The 15,384-nt window shown below is 51.9% G+C and overlaps 5 protein-coding genes across 5 annotated transcripts; 3 read left to right on the plus strand and 2 right to left on the minus strand.

Moving 5' to 3' along the window:
- Positions 1–764: 764 nt before the first annotated feature.
- BJY04DRAFT_227360 (MFS transporter) lies at positions 765–2,388 on the plus strand (the record flags this gene model as incomplete). Its single annotated transcript, XM_073718609.1, has 2 exons — positions 765–1,117; positions 1,176–2,388. The coding sequence occupies 2 exons, from the start codon at positions 765–767 to the stop codon at positions 2,386–2,388; spliced, it is 1,566 nt and encodes a 521-aa protein (XP_073571972.1).
- A 114-nt stretch (positions 2,389–2,502) lies between these two features.
- Positions 2,503–6,226, minus strand: BJY04DRAFT_217481 (uncharacterized protein; the record flags this gene model as incomplete). The annotated part of the gene is made up of 6 exons (XM_073716062.1): positions 2,503–2,747; positions 2,872–3,365; positions 3,441–4,521; positions 4,575–4,817; positions 4,897–4,991; positions 5,802–6,226. The coding sequence occupies 6 exons, from the start codon at positions 6,224–6,226 to the stop codon at positions 2,503–2,505; spliced, it is 2,583 nt and encodes an 860-aa protein (XP_073571973.1).
- A 2,254-nt stretch (positions 6,227–8,480) lies between these two features.
- BJY04DRAFT_49580 (uncharacterized protein) lies at positions 8,481–9,853 on the plus strand. Its single transcript, XM_073720508.1, has 2 exons — positions 8,481–9,068; positions 9,128–9,853. The coding sequence occupies exons 1-2, from the start codon at positions 8,518–8,520 to the stop codon at positions 9,597–9,599; spliced, it is 1,023 nt and encodes a 340-aa protein (XP_073571974.1). The 5' UTR covers positions 8,481–8,517; the 3' UTR covers positions 9,600–9,853.
- A 1,747-nt stretch (positions 9,854–11,600) lies between these two features.
- On the plus strand, positions 11,601–12,843 carry BJY04DRAFT_187281 (putative GNAT family acetyltransferase). Its single transcript, XM_073711026.1, has 2 exons — positions 11,601–12,374; positions 12,446–12,843. Exons 1-2 carry the CDS (start codon positions 11,930–11,932, stop codon positions 12,784–12,786), a joined length of 786 nt encoding a protein of 261 aa, XP_073571975.1. The 5' UTR covers positions 11,601–11,929; the 3' UTR covers positions 12,787–12,843.
- BJY04DRAFT_187284 (putative GABA permease) lies at positions 12,844–15,380 on the minus strand. Its single transcript, XM_073711027.1, has 7 exons — positions 14,788–15,380; positions 14,653–14,723; positions 14,573–14,596; positions 14,431–14,520; positions 14,302–14,384; positions 13,850–14,247; positions 12,844–13,802 (listed from the first exon to the last, which is right to left on the minus strand). Exons 1-7 carry the CDS (start codon positions 14,908–14,910, stop codon positions 12,990–12,992), a joined length of 1,602 nt encoding a protein of 533 aa, XP_073571976.1. The 5' UTR covers positions 14,911–15,380; the 3' UTR covers positions 12,844–12,989.
- Between the last annotated feature and the right edge of the window lie 4 nt (positions 15,381–15,384).

A 15,384-nucleotide genomic window follows, 5' to 3' on the forward strand; every position in this document is an offset into this window, starting at 1 on the left:
GCGCTTAGGATCTCTGCGATCTACGATATTGTCTCGGATGGTAACTAGGGGGTGGTAGTGTCTGAGTCCATCGGGATAGCTCGCAAGGACGCGATCACAGAAGTAAAATGCTAGCATGTTCCCAGTCTGATTCATAATGGGTTATAAGGAACGAAGGGTTAGCCAAGGTGAGGGGCATAAGCTGAAAGGCCTCAGCCCGCTCCTCAGGGTGCCCGACACTGCTACCTACATCAGCTAACAGCTTGGCCTTTTTGGTTATTGGCTGATTTGCTATTGAGAAACACGAACGAGTCACAGTCCACAGCGCTCAGCTTTACGCGATTGCTTGTTATAGTAGTATTAACACGAATGTCGTGGGCGCATCTATTCGTCGAAACCGTCCTCTTATTGAGGCCCATTGGATCTCTGCAAGGAATGCGAAAGCATTGGAATAAATCTGGTTTGCCATTTGCGAGTTCGGATTCTCACAGACCACAGCAGTTAAGGCTCTTTAATAACTCTTGGAAGCAAAGGGGACGGTGGCGAGTTGGGGGACAGTGGAGACCACCTCCAATACCTCCATCACCTCCAACAACACCTCCATGGAGACAGGTCCGCTTAATGATAAATCCACAGAGAAGGTCTCGCGGGCTGTATACAAAAGCCAGTTCGCAAGCGACAGTATCGACCCTGCATTCTTTTCATATGATCTCTGGTCCACTCGCCGTTGACTTCAATCAGCCCTCAAAGCCATTGCTGTAAATACAAAGGCCCCTCCTGCCCAAATGCAAACTCAATGGCTACGCGATAGCTTTTTCGGGCAATGCCTACGCAGTTTCGATAAAAAGTCCTGGCTGGCCTACCCGGAGGAACTCCCAAGCTGGGAAGCGACATTTGATGATAAAGACCTGCCATTTGACTCAGATAACACTATTCACGTGGACTGGTATTCTGCAGACGATGAAGAGAATCCTCATAACTGGTCTCCAGGAAAGAAGGCATTTGTTCTCGGGGTCATTGGCGCATACAGTTTCGTGGTGTACATGGCCGCCGCAATCTATTCTTCGAGTCAGACTGCGTTTGTTGACGAGTTCCATGTGAACAACGCCGAGGGAGCTTTGGGACTGGCCATTTATGTGTAAGTCTACTCCGGGCGAGGTCGCTCCGTAATTCTCTCTTACTTACCTGTATGGCAGGCTAGGCTATGGCGCTGGTCCCATGTTGTTCAGTCCTCTTAGTGAAATCCCCCGCATAGGTCGCAACCTTCCATACGTGATATCTTTTGCGCTGTACTGTATCATAAGCGTACCCACCGCTCTACCACCATCTGCCAATGGGTTTTACGTTCTTCGTTTTCTCCAAGGATTCTTTGGAAGCCCTTGTCTGGCTACTGGCGGCGCCTCGATCGCGGACATTTACTCGCCCGATATTCTGCCCCACGCCATGACAACATGGGTATTGTCTGTTTTCTGCGCCCCTCCTGTTGGCGTGTTGATATCCGGGTTTGCCATTCCAGTTCTTGGCTGGCGGTTCTCCATGTGGGAGATTCTGATTGCCGCCGCTCCAATCCTCATTCTCCTCCTCTTGCTGCCGGAAACCAGCTCGACCACCATCCTGCACCGACGCGCTCGACGTCTCCAGCAGCACGACAAATCCGGGGTACGCAAATACCACACAGCGGCTGAGATCACCAACGGTCATATCTCCCTACACGCTGCCGTCCGAGAGTCGCTGCTCATTCCATCCAAGATCACCATCTTGGACCCAGCGATTCTGTTTCTCAACTGCTACACCTCTCTCACATACGGTATCTTCTACTCTTTCTTCGAAGCATTCCCACTTGTGTACGGCAAGATATACGGCTTCAACCTCGGAGAGCAGGGCCTCGCCTTTCTTGCCATTGTGGTCGGATCCATCATTTCCTTCGCCGTCTACAACCACTACATCTACCGCGTGTACGCTCCAAAAGCACGCGCCAGTAAGAAAAATAACAATGGCAATATCCAGCCTGAATCCGTGCTCGTCCCCGCCCTTTTCACCTGTATCGGGCCCTCGATCGGTCTCTTCCTCTTCGGCTGGGCCGCGCGTCCCGAAGTGCACTGGATCGTGTCAATGATAGGGATCGCAATATACCCAGGGTGCGTATTTATCCTGATGCAGTGTATTTTTCTGTATGTGCCGGCATGCTATCCACACTACGCGGCGAGCGTCTTTGCCGCGACAGACTTTACGCGCAGCGCCTTTGCCTGTGGCGCGGTGCTGTTCTCGCGGCCGATGTATGAGAAACTGGGGATTGGCCCTGCCTGTAGTCTTCTGGCTGGATTGACCATCTTGTGTGCAGTTGGGGTGCATATGCTCTATCGATACGGCGAGGCATTGCGGCGGCGATCGAAATTCGAGAAAAAGTAGTTAGGTAATCACTGCGAGGGCCTGGTGCTGCTGAGGTTCAGCTTCATCGACGCCCTTTAAGATTGCTGATAGTTTTGACTCCAAGTCTGGTATCTAGTTTAAAGTATATATGACTTATGCTCCGGATAGAAAGCTCCCCTCACAAGTAGCCGCGTAGATATCAAGCGCATCGCCAACCACGCGGAGCAGCGCCCACTGGTCGTTTCCTCTTATCAGACGCGCCCACAGCCTCACAACGGCACAGCCGAGATAAATACAATCCGACGGGCGCGAAGGCCTCGGCCAGAAATCGTCGTCTCCCGACGTTCGTCCTTCCTCGACAATGTCGGCAATCCAATCGACAAGGCGCGCTTCGTGGTCTGCTACAAATTAGTCTAGAGCCAAACTACAGGGGCCGGTTCTGCAGGGTTTGTTCTCCATATAGAGAAAAGACCCTCAAACCTAACTAGGTCCGAGCGAAGAACAGGGTACAGCCAAACATACCATTAAGAGGTCTTGCAGTCGGCGACCAGTACCTAGACTGCGAAGACTCAGAAGAAGGAGAACAAGAAGCGAGGCAAAATAACCACTGGCTGAGGAAGACCGCAAACTCCATCCCACAGAGAGAATGCTGTATCCCCCAGGCATAGGCATGGCTCCGAGCGACAAAGGTAACTCCGAGCTTGACAGGGATGCTAAGCGCATGTGTGGCGTGCAAAACCGCGGGAAGTAAGTGCGGATTGGTAACCTTGGGTTCCGGGCGAGGACTGTGTAGCAGTCGCTGCAGTCGATCTGCGATACCCTGTGCGTTGCGAGATTCGAGGAGCGGGATCATTGCCTCCGCCGTTGCCGAGCCGAAGCTAGAGCATAGACGGATGTATGCGACGCCTAGGAGGGCTGTTGATGTGAAAGTCACCGGGCCATTAGGGTTGCGTGGGTCGAGGCTGGATTCGGGGGCGCGCTGCCACCAGTGAGAGGTCCATGCGTGAAGCGCGCTTCTATAGATGTGCTTGAGTCAGTTTAGATATTTCCCAGGACACACTCGGCAGATCTGCTTAGGGCTCATCACGTACCCCATGGTATCCTTCAGTCCATTGAGTAACACATTGTTTGTCTCGTTAGTGCACGGCCCTAGAGTACGACTAACCAGCAATATCCTTTGGATGATGGCGTGAATGAGAATGTAGTTTGCCTGAGGAGAAGGGACTGGCTGCGTGTTTTCGTCGATGGAGGTGGGATTTGAGTCCCTAGACGACTTCATGACATGACACAGCGCATCCTGGAAGAGCATTTGCTCCCGGTGATGGCCAGACCTGTGAATAAGTCTCCATTTTTGCTCATTCGGGGCAATCCACTCCAGGCAGCTGCAAGGAAGACGAAGGGTGATTTCGTCCGCCAGAATGAGCGGCGGTGTGCCGAATGCCACGGACTGCAGGTTGAGAAACGCAAAAGCGAATAGTTTGACCCTCCTGTCTGTCTCCTCCTGGACCCAAGCACGCCAGTCGCTGGTGGAGGCGGAGGTGGATAGATTGTTTGATGGAGCACACGGCCGCGGGCCCTCGTGCAGTCCGAACTCTCTAACGCATCTAGCCAGGAAGCTCTGGAGGTTGAATCCTTCGCGAGCGATAGGTTCATTACACTGCCATGCTGCAAAGGCAATGAGCAAGAATGCGCAGCGCGCCTCGCGCATCGTTTGACAGTATTGCGATGTCTCCTGGATTGGTCTGGGGGTGGGAGTTGGAGTTTGCTGGTGCGGTAATTCTCCATTCCCGTTGGCTGCTGCTGCTGTGCCGCTATAAGATGGTTGCTGCATAGCAACGCAGTCTCTTCCACGGGTCCTATGAAAGAGTATATCTCGTGCCGCATAAAATAGCAATATGGCCTTCCGATTCTCGTGGCGCAGTTCCGCACCGAGAGTACACATGGCGAGAAGAATTTCGGGCTCGCAGTCGACCACAGCGAATGTGGGGATGTGCACCATGGGCATATGCGGGTAAAAGCCATCGAAAAATCCATTGAGAAAGCGAGAAAGCGACTGACAGGACGGTAGAATTCTACTGGTTGACGAGTGGCACACCGTCAGCGCCTCGACAAGCCGCTCTCGATCGTGGGGTGTAACTGTTAGGATGGGCAGTGTGAGGACTCCAAATTCCGCTATAGACAGTGCTTAGACTTTTACCCTAGGATCGATGTATGAAAGCACTTACCCACGGTTTCTCTCTCGGTTGGGAGCTTGCTTATCATATGCGTTGCGTTTAGTGTGCCATCATTCGAGCGGTTCACAGTGGCCGATGTTTTTGACGAGGCGTTTGCATCGGGGTCCCCGGCAACAAATTGCAGAAGGGTAGGCTCGGATGGAAAATACCATTCGTTGTTCGGTCCCAGACTGTTGAATAACATTTCTATATCCTGCAGCACTAGGAGATCCTGCGAACTGAATTGGGGCGTTCCTGCGGGTAGAAATGGCCATATCAGCTTCTGCTCTCACAGTCTGTATTGCCTCGAAGGAACAAAACACCTTTAGCATACCTTGCAAGCTTTGATTCTCACGCACATCTCCAGGGCCGGGCAGGCCTGGCGGGGTATTTTGAGAGTTTGTCGGCCCCGACAGGTTTATTTCTGTCCTATCACAAGGACTCTCAGCATGCTCCAGGCGGTCATTGACATCCTGTACCACGGAGGGCGACGAAGTCTGCGGTGGGATTCGAGCGATTGGGGTATGGCCGATGCTCTGGTGACGCTTTAACAGATCCTGTCGACTGAAAGATTCGCCACAGACACATTGATACGGCTTTTCTTTGGTATCTAGAGATTCAGAAGGTACAGATGAGTTATGGTTTCTTTCAGAGGAAAGCGGCTGCACTGACGGATTCGGAGATGTCGTTGGAGATGTTCGTGGCGCTGGAAGGGCCGATTGCAGTACGGACACACTCGGGGCTTTCTTCGGCCTGGCAAAGCAACTTCTGGAGAAGGTTCTGAGCCTCGCGCCATTCTGAGGTCCACGCCAAGCGGGGTTTGAAAGGTTGTGGATGGGGATTGTGTAAATATCGGTTGGGGTTGGAGGTGTCTGGAGGTAGTTGGAGACAGTTGGAGACAGTTGGAGACAGTTGGTGGGTGAAGCTTTTGCGGTGGAGGCGCTTAACTAATCTATATCTCCTCTTCCACGGTTCACTTCCACCAATTCCTAGTCATAATTTGGGAGCCTCGGTATCTAATCTGCATCTTGAACTGCTAGAAGCGTGGACTTTATTTGTTTTATACAGCTATGTGGTTGTAAAGTTTTCAGAAAATATGCATTTCACATCCATAGCACTCGTGATGCGAGGGTCGCGCTTAATGAAGGCCATAAGAGAGCTCTCCTTGTTATCGTAAATCTAGACACATCAGGGGTTTAGACAATAGTCCTCCTAGTATCAGAAGAGTCAAAAACATACCATTGCTTGCCAGATCGTGAGTCGAATGCCTCGACTTCAATTTCAATCAACATAGCCGGGAAGGCAAGGCGAGGGACAGCTATGGCAGTCCAGACAGGGCGATGTTCAGGAATGCGTGTCTTGAGCTTCTCGACAACGTAGTCGTAAGATGAGTCCATGTCGACATGATACGACCGGACAAGGTACACGTCCTCCCAGCCTTTCAGACCGGCAGCCTGCAGGACCCGGTCCACATTTTCAAAGGCCAGGTCAACCTGCCCGCGCACGTTGCTGGCATCGAGATCTCCCGAGTTTGTCCAACCGCCCTGGCCGGCGCATTTAACAATCCTAGTGTCGGTCGGAAGGAGAACGGCCTGCGAGTAGTGGCACAAGTCGCTATGTTTCTGGCCGGCACCGGCTTCGTTGACATAGGTGAGGGAGGCCATGTGGGAGTGGTATCTGGCGCGGATGGGGAAAAACAGCAGGGGATAGGTGATCAATGGTGCTGCTTGCGAGTTCCCGGCTGGAGACTAGGAAGGAGGTATATATCCTGGCGGCCTTAGTGATGTCAAGGCTTGGCTTCTTGGGGATCTCTTCTCCATGCAGTGGGGTTGGAGGTCCTCTGGAACCGAAAAGCTTTCTTCCTTGAAAGCGTCATTCATTTCTGGCAAGGTGGATCTAGATTGGGTAGAAAGTAAATAAGAAAGTAAATGAGAAAGTAAATGAGAAAGTAAATGAGAAAGTAAATGAGAAAGAAGAAGGGAAAAAAAAAAAAAAAAAAGATAATGAGGCTGGTCCGTCTCGATCGGGCAACCTTGCGATCTGGAGTCGCTATAGCAGAAGAATTAGTTGGATGTTGGGGTGAATCTAAAGTGAAGTGGAACGTACCACGCGCTACCAATTGCGCCACAGCCCCATTGGTGGAGACTCTTTTGTGGTTTTGCATCTATAAGGCAGCACCATATGAAGAGAGTTTCTCTCTCAACCTTGTTCCTTCGTAGAAATCTGAGCGTACCCTTGGTCTGGGAAGTTCTGGATGATTCCTACTTGGCATACTTTATGACAGATACTATCATCTAGAGCATCCCCGCTGCCCGAAATATATATAACCTATCATATTCAATTGGGATAGCGCCTTTATCTTTACTTCAAAGCCGTTAAAGTTGACCAAGGACATGCCTCATAGTAAGCGCTACTAGTGACGATAGCTACATCGAACCCCGCTTGGACGCTGTCGCCGACATGCCGGTGCATTTAATCCTGCTGGCATCGGGTCATAATCATTACCACTGATCCTATTCGGGTCAATATCGGCTTATTTCCAAAGACCAAGTCCTTTTTGCACATCTCGAGACGAGGGCAGTAAGTACTGCTCTCCGTCCGGAAACGATCAGTCTAGTACCAAAGCCCAGGCCTGGAATCACGTCGGGAGATCTGGTCGTGGACAATATTTTGACCAAGCGCGAGAGGACACTGCTGCAAAAAATAAGAGATCTTTCTACCCCCGTAACCGACCCCTACGGAACCCTTCGAAGTCGCACTGAGTCGTTTATCGGTATTGTCGTCTCTCGGTGCGGGCAGAGGGAAGACAACAATTCATGAACTGCATTGACAAATGCACCTATGACAGCAGAAACTCGACAGCAAAGAGCAATACCTCCCTCGTTGTTATTGAATCCGGGCTTCAGATGCATATTACAATATCTGTTCTTCGGACATATGCCGCTAGGACGAGCGCGCACTAGAAATCACTCGGGCGACACTCATTGACCGCGCGTTGTACAGGAATCTCTGACAAGGCGAGCAGGAGTGGGGGGGTTTATACTGCATTCTAGGAATCAAGCGGAGGTGCTTGCCGTAGCTGGAGACAGTTGCGACAGAATACAAGTACCTAGAGTAGAACGAGGAAACCACCGTGAGAGAAGTGATGCACTGAGGCCCTTGTTTGAACGTGGGTTTCGAGCAGCAGGCGAGATGTACATGCTCAGCCTACCAGTTGTCCAATGTTAATTCTCATAAACCGGGCTGCATGTCGGCTGACTCTAATCGTTTCTAACGAGTTCGAGATTGTACGCCACAAACTATCTTTCCGCTGGCAATTTCGGGCTCGTGCAGAGTTGCGTCGCATTCGTGGAACAATGCTGAAGGCCTTGAAGCATTTACCAGCGGACAGCACCGGATAGAAACAGCGTCATGGTTAGAGGCCTGCCCCAAAGCTCTTCATCGGTCCAGGGGTTCGCTAAGGAAACCGAGATTGCCAACCTTGGAAGATGGTTGTAGCCGCCAAGTGGGTCGCCAGTCGGAATCCAAGGCAGTTCCACTGTTCCACTGCGATTTGAGTTTGCGATCTCAGCATTCCACAAACGCCTTTTGCCATGAACTTGACCTCTTGTTCCGCTGGCGGGAGCTGTTGTGGTGTGGCGGAGGAGAAGCATGCACTGCTGATATTAGCTTAGTTACTTCGTACAGCCTCAGCGAAGTCCGCAGCTGCCAGCACTGTACATAGCAAGAAAAACAACAAGAACTCGGTTCCTGCCAAGCCAGTCTAAGCTGCAAGCTAGCGTTCTCGGGAAATTGCCTTGCTAGCCTCATCTAGACGCCTCCGTGTAAGGTTCGGCTACTGTTGGTCACTGCTGCCTGTGACCGAGCCTCATAAAGGGTCTTCAACCCACTCGCATCGTAAGTAAGAACCTTGTTCCTCTTTCACTTTGGTCATCCTCCGGATACTCTCACCATTATGGGTCTCCACGGCATGAACGTCTCCGTCCTAGCAGGCTGGTACACCTTCTCCAACCGCGGCCCGCTCACAACAACATACACCCCATCGCCTCAATGTAGCGGGTCCGACAACATCTACCTCGGCTACATCAACCCCAGCTACGGCAACGCCGTCGCAGAATTTGCGGTACAATGCACGACAAAACTCACCTACTACAGCGAGTGCATGCCCACAACCACAGAAAAGTCCACGACAGCCCGGCCCACGTTCACCGGAACAACGGAAGAAGAGTACTACGAATGGGAAGACAGCCAGATCTCCTACACGGGCTTTGGGAGCTACTACTCCCCGGGGTTAGAGTGTCCCTCTGGATGGGAGACGGTTGGGTTGATTGGCCGGGATGCAGGTCCCTCAATAACCTCGTCGGGGGCTCTGTCGCCTGCGACCACGACCACGGTAACAAGGTACACGACCGGCAGCGACATCTACTACTACAAGTACGAGGACGAAGCGTCGGTAATGAAGAGTTTTCTCGAGCCCCAGCAGACGATGGCTATTTGCTGCCCTAGGTGAGTGTTTTATTCTTAATTCTGTGTAAGTTACTGGACCGCACTGACGTACACCCTAGCGGCATGACCGCCGACAGCTCCGGCTATTGCTACTCCATCCTCAACGACTACACCCCCACATATGGATGTCAGGTCGGCACGGGTTACAATTACGACTACGGCGAGATAACAACGACATACACCGACCCCCGCTACAGCACAATTACCACGGTCACCCATCAAGTGGCCACAGCGACCCGCACTACGGTCGAAACATACACCACTGACCTCGACAGTGACCAAGATTATTACTCCGGGTTGTTGTATGCGCCTGCTATCACCCTCTTGTACCATGAGTCCGATCTGCCAGGCTCAACCGCCGCTGCGTCCGCTGAGGAGAGCACCAATGGCACGACTGCTGAGACGGAATCGCCGTCGAATGCGGCAGGAAGACTGGGCGCAAGTGGACCGGTGTGGGAGGGTGTTTGGTTGGTGGTTGGGATTTGGGCTGTTGCTGCGACGCTAGGGGCTGTGATGGTTCTGCCTTTGTAGGTTTGTTGAGGTTGGGGGCTGTAGCAACTCTTGTACTATATTGTAAGATATACTTGCTTCTATCATGTTGGAAATAACCTAGGTTGCGGCAAGACTCTTGTCTGAGTTCATTAACTAGAGCCTCGTATCTTATACTAAACATAAATGCTGCACGCATTAGATGTTAGGGCCACCACGTACATACGCCTCTCCTCCCGAACACCGTGCAGGGAGTGCTTTACCACACAGTAAACCTCCACCAACATCCGTGAGACAGGGCAGGATGGTTCCCGGATAAGCAGTCGCTATACAGTCATCAACTGTGTCAGCACAGTGACACGGAGACGGTCCAGCCATAACTATGGCATACGTGCCTCTGGTTCTGCGTTTGCTGACGGCTTACCATGAATCCTAAGCCACATCTCCCTGGTTCTACGACCCCCTCAGCCAGCCACTGCCTGACAGCAGAGTCAGGATAACATAAATCTTGCATCGTTTGGCACAAACGCTCTTGACACCACAGACTCTTATGGTACCAGTAAGCACCATGGCGCCTGGCGTTTCTAGCCCCGGCGATAGTTTCGTGAAACGATACACACCCGTGCTGTGCCTCCGTCCATCTCGAGATCTTCCATGTGGTGTGGGTTACAGGTGTATAGCCCCGCTGCTGCTATACGACTTATGCTCTTTTTCGCCGAGACTGCAAGCGTTGCTCAAAATAGCTGAGTGGCTGCATTTGCAGCAGCAAAGGTCATGGGAAAGCCTTGCTGTACAAGGTATTTGCAGCAAACTCCAATCTCCTGCAGACACAGTATTATACACCCGGCTTTGCTAAAGAAATATAGCTAGGGCTCCAGTGTACGTGCTATGCTGTCGTGCCAAGTCTTTGCTCCGAGAAATCTGGTCCTGGGTTAGCCTTGCATCAATTCTAGAGACTTGATATAGATAGAATAGAGAAATTGCATTCGAATTGCTTGGAGCTGGAGATGGCCAACGTACGTAGTTCTCCCCATCAATTCGGCAATCTCAATCTCGGCGGAGCGAGCGCTGACGCATTGAAGGAAAGAGACAGGTTCACAGTCGCGCGATGTCGTCCGGTGTCACGTCGGGCAAAACTCTCTGCGCGACAACACACTCCACAAAGGCAAAGACTTGTCTTTATGTCGGAAGTATAAGTGATCATCATGATCGCGGTGATGTTCGAGGATCGGCGGCACATCGCAAAACAGACTCCACAGGATCTGTCCTCCGTCCCGTCCCAAGCTCCATTATGATCGTGATCGACAGGTGAATCGCGGCCCACCGAATATAATCTCGGATGCGATCGTGGTCTTGGGGTACGTGCGTAGTGGAGGACGTTCCTGTGATTGTCGTCTTGAACATGATGCGCGATCAAGGAATTTTATTCTTCTCACTGAAGGTTATCACGACAGCGCAAGCCATCCCAACTAGGCCTACCGCGCTACGCCCAGAAATCAAAAATTACTCTGTACGGAGTAGGTCCATTGCCCTCGTTGACCGGCACAATCAATTCAATTAGGTTCTGACTCGAGCGTGGGGTGCCAAAGCCAAAGACAACGAGCTCAGGGGCAAGCCAACCAATCCCCTATAATCTATAATCTATTTTAGCTTGACCACCACCGACGCGTTGCATACTCAACTTATTAAGGTCTCAACGCCTGCTACCCCCCTAGCGCGCTGCGCCGCACGCCAAGTAAAACGGGCATGCAAAACGCACCAGTCAACAGTGATCCTGCTGATCGTGTTCATTAAAGCGTTACATCGAATCAGCCAAGCAGATGAAGCAATAAAGATAGTCCTGGCTAGCGTTATCTGGAAGGGTCGCGGGATTCCGGAAGGCTTCGTATCCTGGTTCGTACCGCGCCGTTTAGTCTAGGCCTTCGGATATCGTACCATCGTGCTAGTCTGATTCGCTAGTGTGGGAATGGACGTGTAGTCTAATTTATTCTGGGAGCTAGTTAGCTGACAGTGGCGTCACGTATGCCGAATGCAATGCGTGGTGAAAAGAATTCTCGGGGATTTGAGAAAGGAGGGGGAGAGGAAGAATCTCCGGTAGGAAGGTGAGTACTGAGTACGCACCGCAGGTGTACGTTCGGAGGCAATACTTCTCCTATACTCGGTGCCTTTGTTGGGGTGTTTTCCATATAGCCATCAACCTCAAATCATTATTTGTCGGAGGGCGCTGGCGGGTAGCTACTGTAGTAAACAAAGAGAACGGACACCCCTGGAGACTTAAGAACAACCTATACCCCTCTCTCAGATCCCAGTCGGTGTACCTAGTTAATCCCTATTTACCAAGTCGCCTGCCCTCGATCAACCAGACCAGCACAATGTCGCAACCCCCGGCCAACACGGACCGCTTCCAGCTCCGCACCATAACAGACACGCACTTCCCAGCCCTAATCTCCACCCTCTGGCACTCCTTCGAGAACCCCTACCAGGGCATCCTGCGCCTTTTCTTCCCAATCCTCGACAATGACCGCGCTACAAGCCTCAAGAACAACACAAAAGCGCAGTTGGAAGAATACCACCAGCAACAGCCAAACGTCACATGGGTAACGATCGTAGACACACAGAACAACGATCGCATCGCCGCAGCCGCGAAATGGTATTTCTTCGACAAAGACCCGTTCACCGCTGAGGAGCGAGAGGGGACACACATACATGTGGCGGACTGGTATCCCGAGGGCGTGGGGAGGGAGTTTGCCAGTCTTGCGGTCGGGCAGTTTGAGGCCCCGAGGGAGAGGATGAGTGTAAAAGGGAAAGGGCATGCTTGTATGTTCTGCTCCACCTTCCAATCTGTCTTTTAATAGCCAATGAATGCTAACACAATGACTACTCTCTAGTCCTCCACATTGCATTCACCCACCCCGAATACCGCCGTCTTGGTCTCGGTAGACTGTTCATGGATTGGGGTCTGCGTATCGCCGACGAACGCGGTTTAGAGAGTTGGCTGGACGCGACTCAGAGCGGGCGCCCACTGTACGAACTATACGGATTCCGTGCTGTCTTGGATAATATCGTGAAGCCGGTGCCTGAACGGGAATTGTCGGATACTGAAAAAGAGGAGTGGAAGTACTACGAGGAGACGCTGCTGCCAATTGATATTACGCACATGTGGAGGCCGCCGAGGGGGGAGTTTATCGTGGGGAAGACGGTTGTTCCGACTATGCCGGTCAAGGAGTGAAGTTGAAATAGGAAATTGTAGATTAGAAGTCTGGAGCTAAGCAAGCAAAGCAAAGTTTATGTACATGATCTTTTGAGAATTGCTAGCCAATGCATGCTGATTGCTGAAGAAGTAGTAGTGCTAGTATGATAGTCTAGGAAGATGTCGATGAGAGGGCTCGCGTTTTGAGCCTGGATTTGCGGTCCGTTTCATCTCTCACCAGCTCAGTGCGGGACAGTCTCGATGATAGGGCCTGTGTAAACATGGCGAGCACGCACAAAGTAGTAGACGATACTGAGAAAAATGACACCCACGGTTCCGACGATACTAAAGTTCATTGTCTCGACAGTGACAACCGAGACAGTCGGCCAGAAGCTGAAAAACATTGCGATAAGCGAGTAGATGATGGCAAAAATGTTGATTACCACACCCAAAGCACCGGGAACGCGGAAGGGCCCCCAGACCAGCTTCGATCCGATGGTGTTCACCGTCTCGTCAGCGTCCGCGGTCAGATGGATGGAGCCCTCCAGGCGACGCCAAAGGAGCAAGCCTGCGACGAGAATGTAGGACATGTACAAGCCGGAGGTTGACATGGCACACAGCTGGTTGAATGCGACGGCGGAACCAATGGGAATCAAGGCAAGAAGAGCGGCGATAAAGGTGGTGAGCATGACCGCGTAGGTTGGAATGGAAGTTGTGGGCGAGACCTGGCTCCAAATTCTCCAGCCGGGGACACCGCGGTCTCGAGAAAAGGCCCAGAACTGGCGAGAGGTTGCGGCCATCATTCCGGTGGTGGAGGTGAGGCAGACTGTGATGATGATTGCGCTCATCGCTGCTGCACCACCGACTGAGCCGGTTCCGGCACGGAATACCTCCATGTATGGGAACCCAGTTGGGGATACCAATGCTCCTTCGAGGTCTGTGAGGCAGAAAAGAAGGGCAAGCACCATGGCAAACCCAAGGGTGCCGTTAATCAGCACGCTTAGCATGATCGCGCGAGGAACGAGAACTGGGGCGTTTTCGATTTCTTCAGACATCTGACAGGAGTCAGCACTAATTCTTTCTAAAGATCTGAGCAACTCACATGGACAGCAGCATCACCACCGGCGAATGCAAACACGCAGCCGATGAGTCCGACGAAGAAAGACAGGCCCTGTGATGACCATCCACCTTCATTGATAAACTGAGTGAAGACATCCTTCGCTGACACAGTGTCTGCCAAAGAGACGAGAGGAATCAAGACAGCGAAGAACCCAACGATGTGGACTACTAGAATCAAGCCTTCAAATTTAGGGAGCACACTGCGTCCCACAATGTTGATTCCGACAGCAAAGGCCACTACAGCCCAGTAATAGAAGGTTGCATGCCAGTTCGCAGGCACATATCCTGGGTGTGTGAGAACAGCGACACCTTGAATCATAGTACCAGTGAGAAAGGCGGCTGTTGCGAAGGTTGCCTGCCATCCGATGAACGTGAGCCATGCTATTTAGGTTTGTCAGTAATAGCCAGGAAACTACCAGATAGATGGGACAATACCAGTTATGTAGCTCAGGAATTTGACCTTGGACGGAGGAGCCAACATAGAAACCCAGTGATACTGTCCCCCCGATGTCGGTGCCCTGGCGTTGTTAGCAGGGGACAAGAACAAAGAGAGATGTTGCTCACATCGAAGCCAGCTCGGAAAGAACAACAAACACGCAGGCGACGCCCAGCCAAACAAAGAGAAAGCCGTACACGGCGCCCGCAGGGCCACCACTAGACACTGTCAGCTCGAGTCTGGATCGGGGGCTGGGGTCGGGGATCGGACTTGGTCAAAGGCTGAAGAAACAGACTGCAGACTGGTTAGCTTTCTGCGAGATAACGAAAAAGGAGATGGATAAAGCGTACCATGCGAAACCTTCCCATGTCACAAGAATCGTGCAGCTGAATCCCAGCATAGAGAGCATTCCAAAGTTTCGCTGCGAATTGATAGATCACGTCAGTTATTATGCAACCAGGAACCCTGCTCAAACTGCCACGTACCTTGAGCACTGGCTTTTTTCCCAATCGCTCGAGAACGAGATCAGCAGAGTGGCCTTTGTCCCTCCTCGAGCCTTCCAGCTCGTGAGGTTCGGCATGTAGACTCTTGATCTCGTGGGCTGCCATGGCGCAAACAATTGCAGATTCAAACGAGGACAAAAAGTTGGACGACAAAGAGCGATAGCTAGGCCCTCGGTGCACAGGATTTATAAAAGGAGCGAGGGCGAGACAGCTCGTGCCAGCGACAAGGAAGCCATTGGTCGCACCTCCTCATGGCACGGGATATTAATGAGTGTACTACCAAGGAGGGATGTAAGTATGGTGCTGTGCCGCAAAAGGCCCTGGCTATAATAGCAAGTGCTATAGCTGCTATTGGGGCGATGTAGTATCATGCCGTCCGATCCCTGTCGCTGGGCGTTGGAAGGATTCCATTGGCGTGCTTGACAGATGAAGTACTTTTGCGGAATCTAACTCGAAGATCCCGTTCGGTCGGCTTCTTCCGTACTGGGTCTGGGCTGGATTTGTTTCACCTTGATCGAATTGATTGAGACTCGTACTTCTTCGGCCTGGGCCAACCAGCTGACATGGTCTCGTCGGCCT

This window comes from Aspergillus karnatakaensis (genome assembly GCF_047715665.1).
Source record: "Aspergillus karnatakaensis strain CBS 102800 unplaced genomic scaffold BJY04scaffold_20, whole genome shotgun sequence".
NCBI lineage: Eukaryota > Fungi > Ascomycota > Eurotiomycetes > Eurotiales > Aspergillaceae > Aspergillus > Aspergillus karnatakaensis.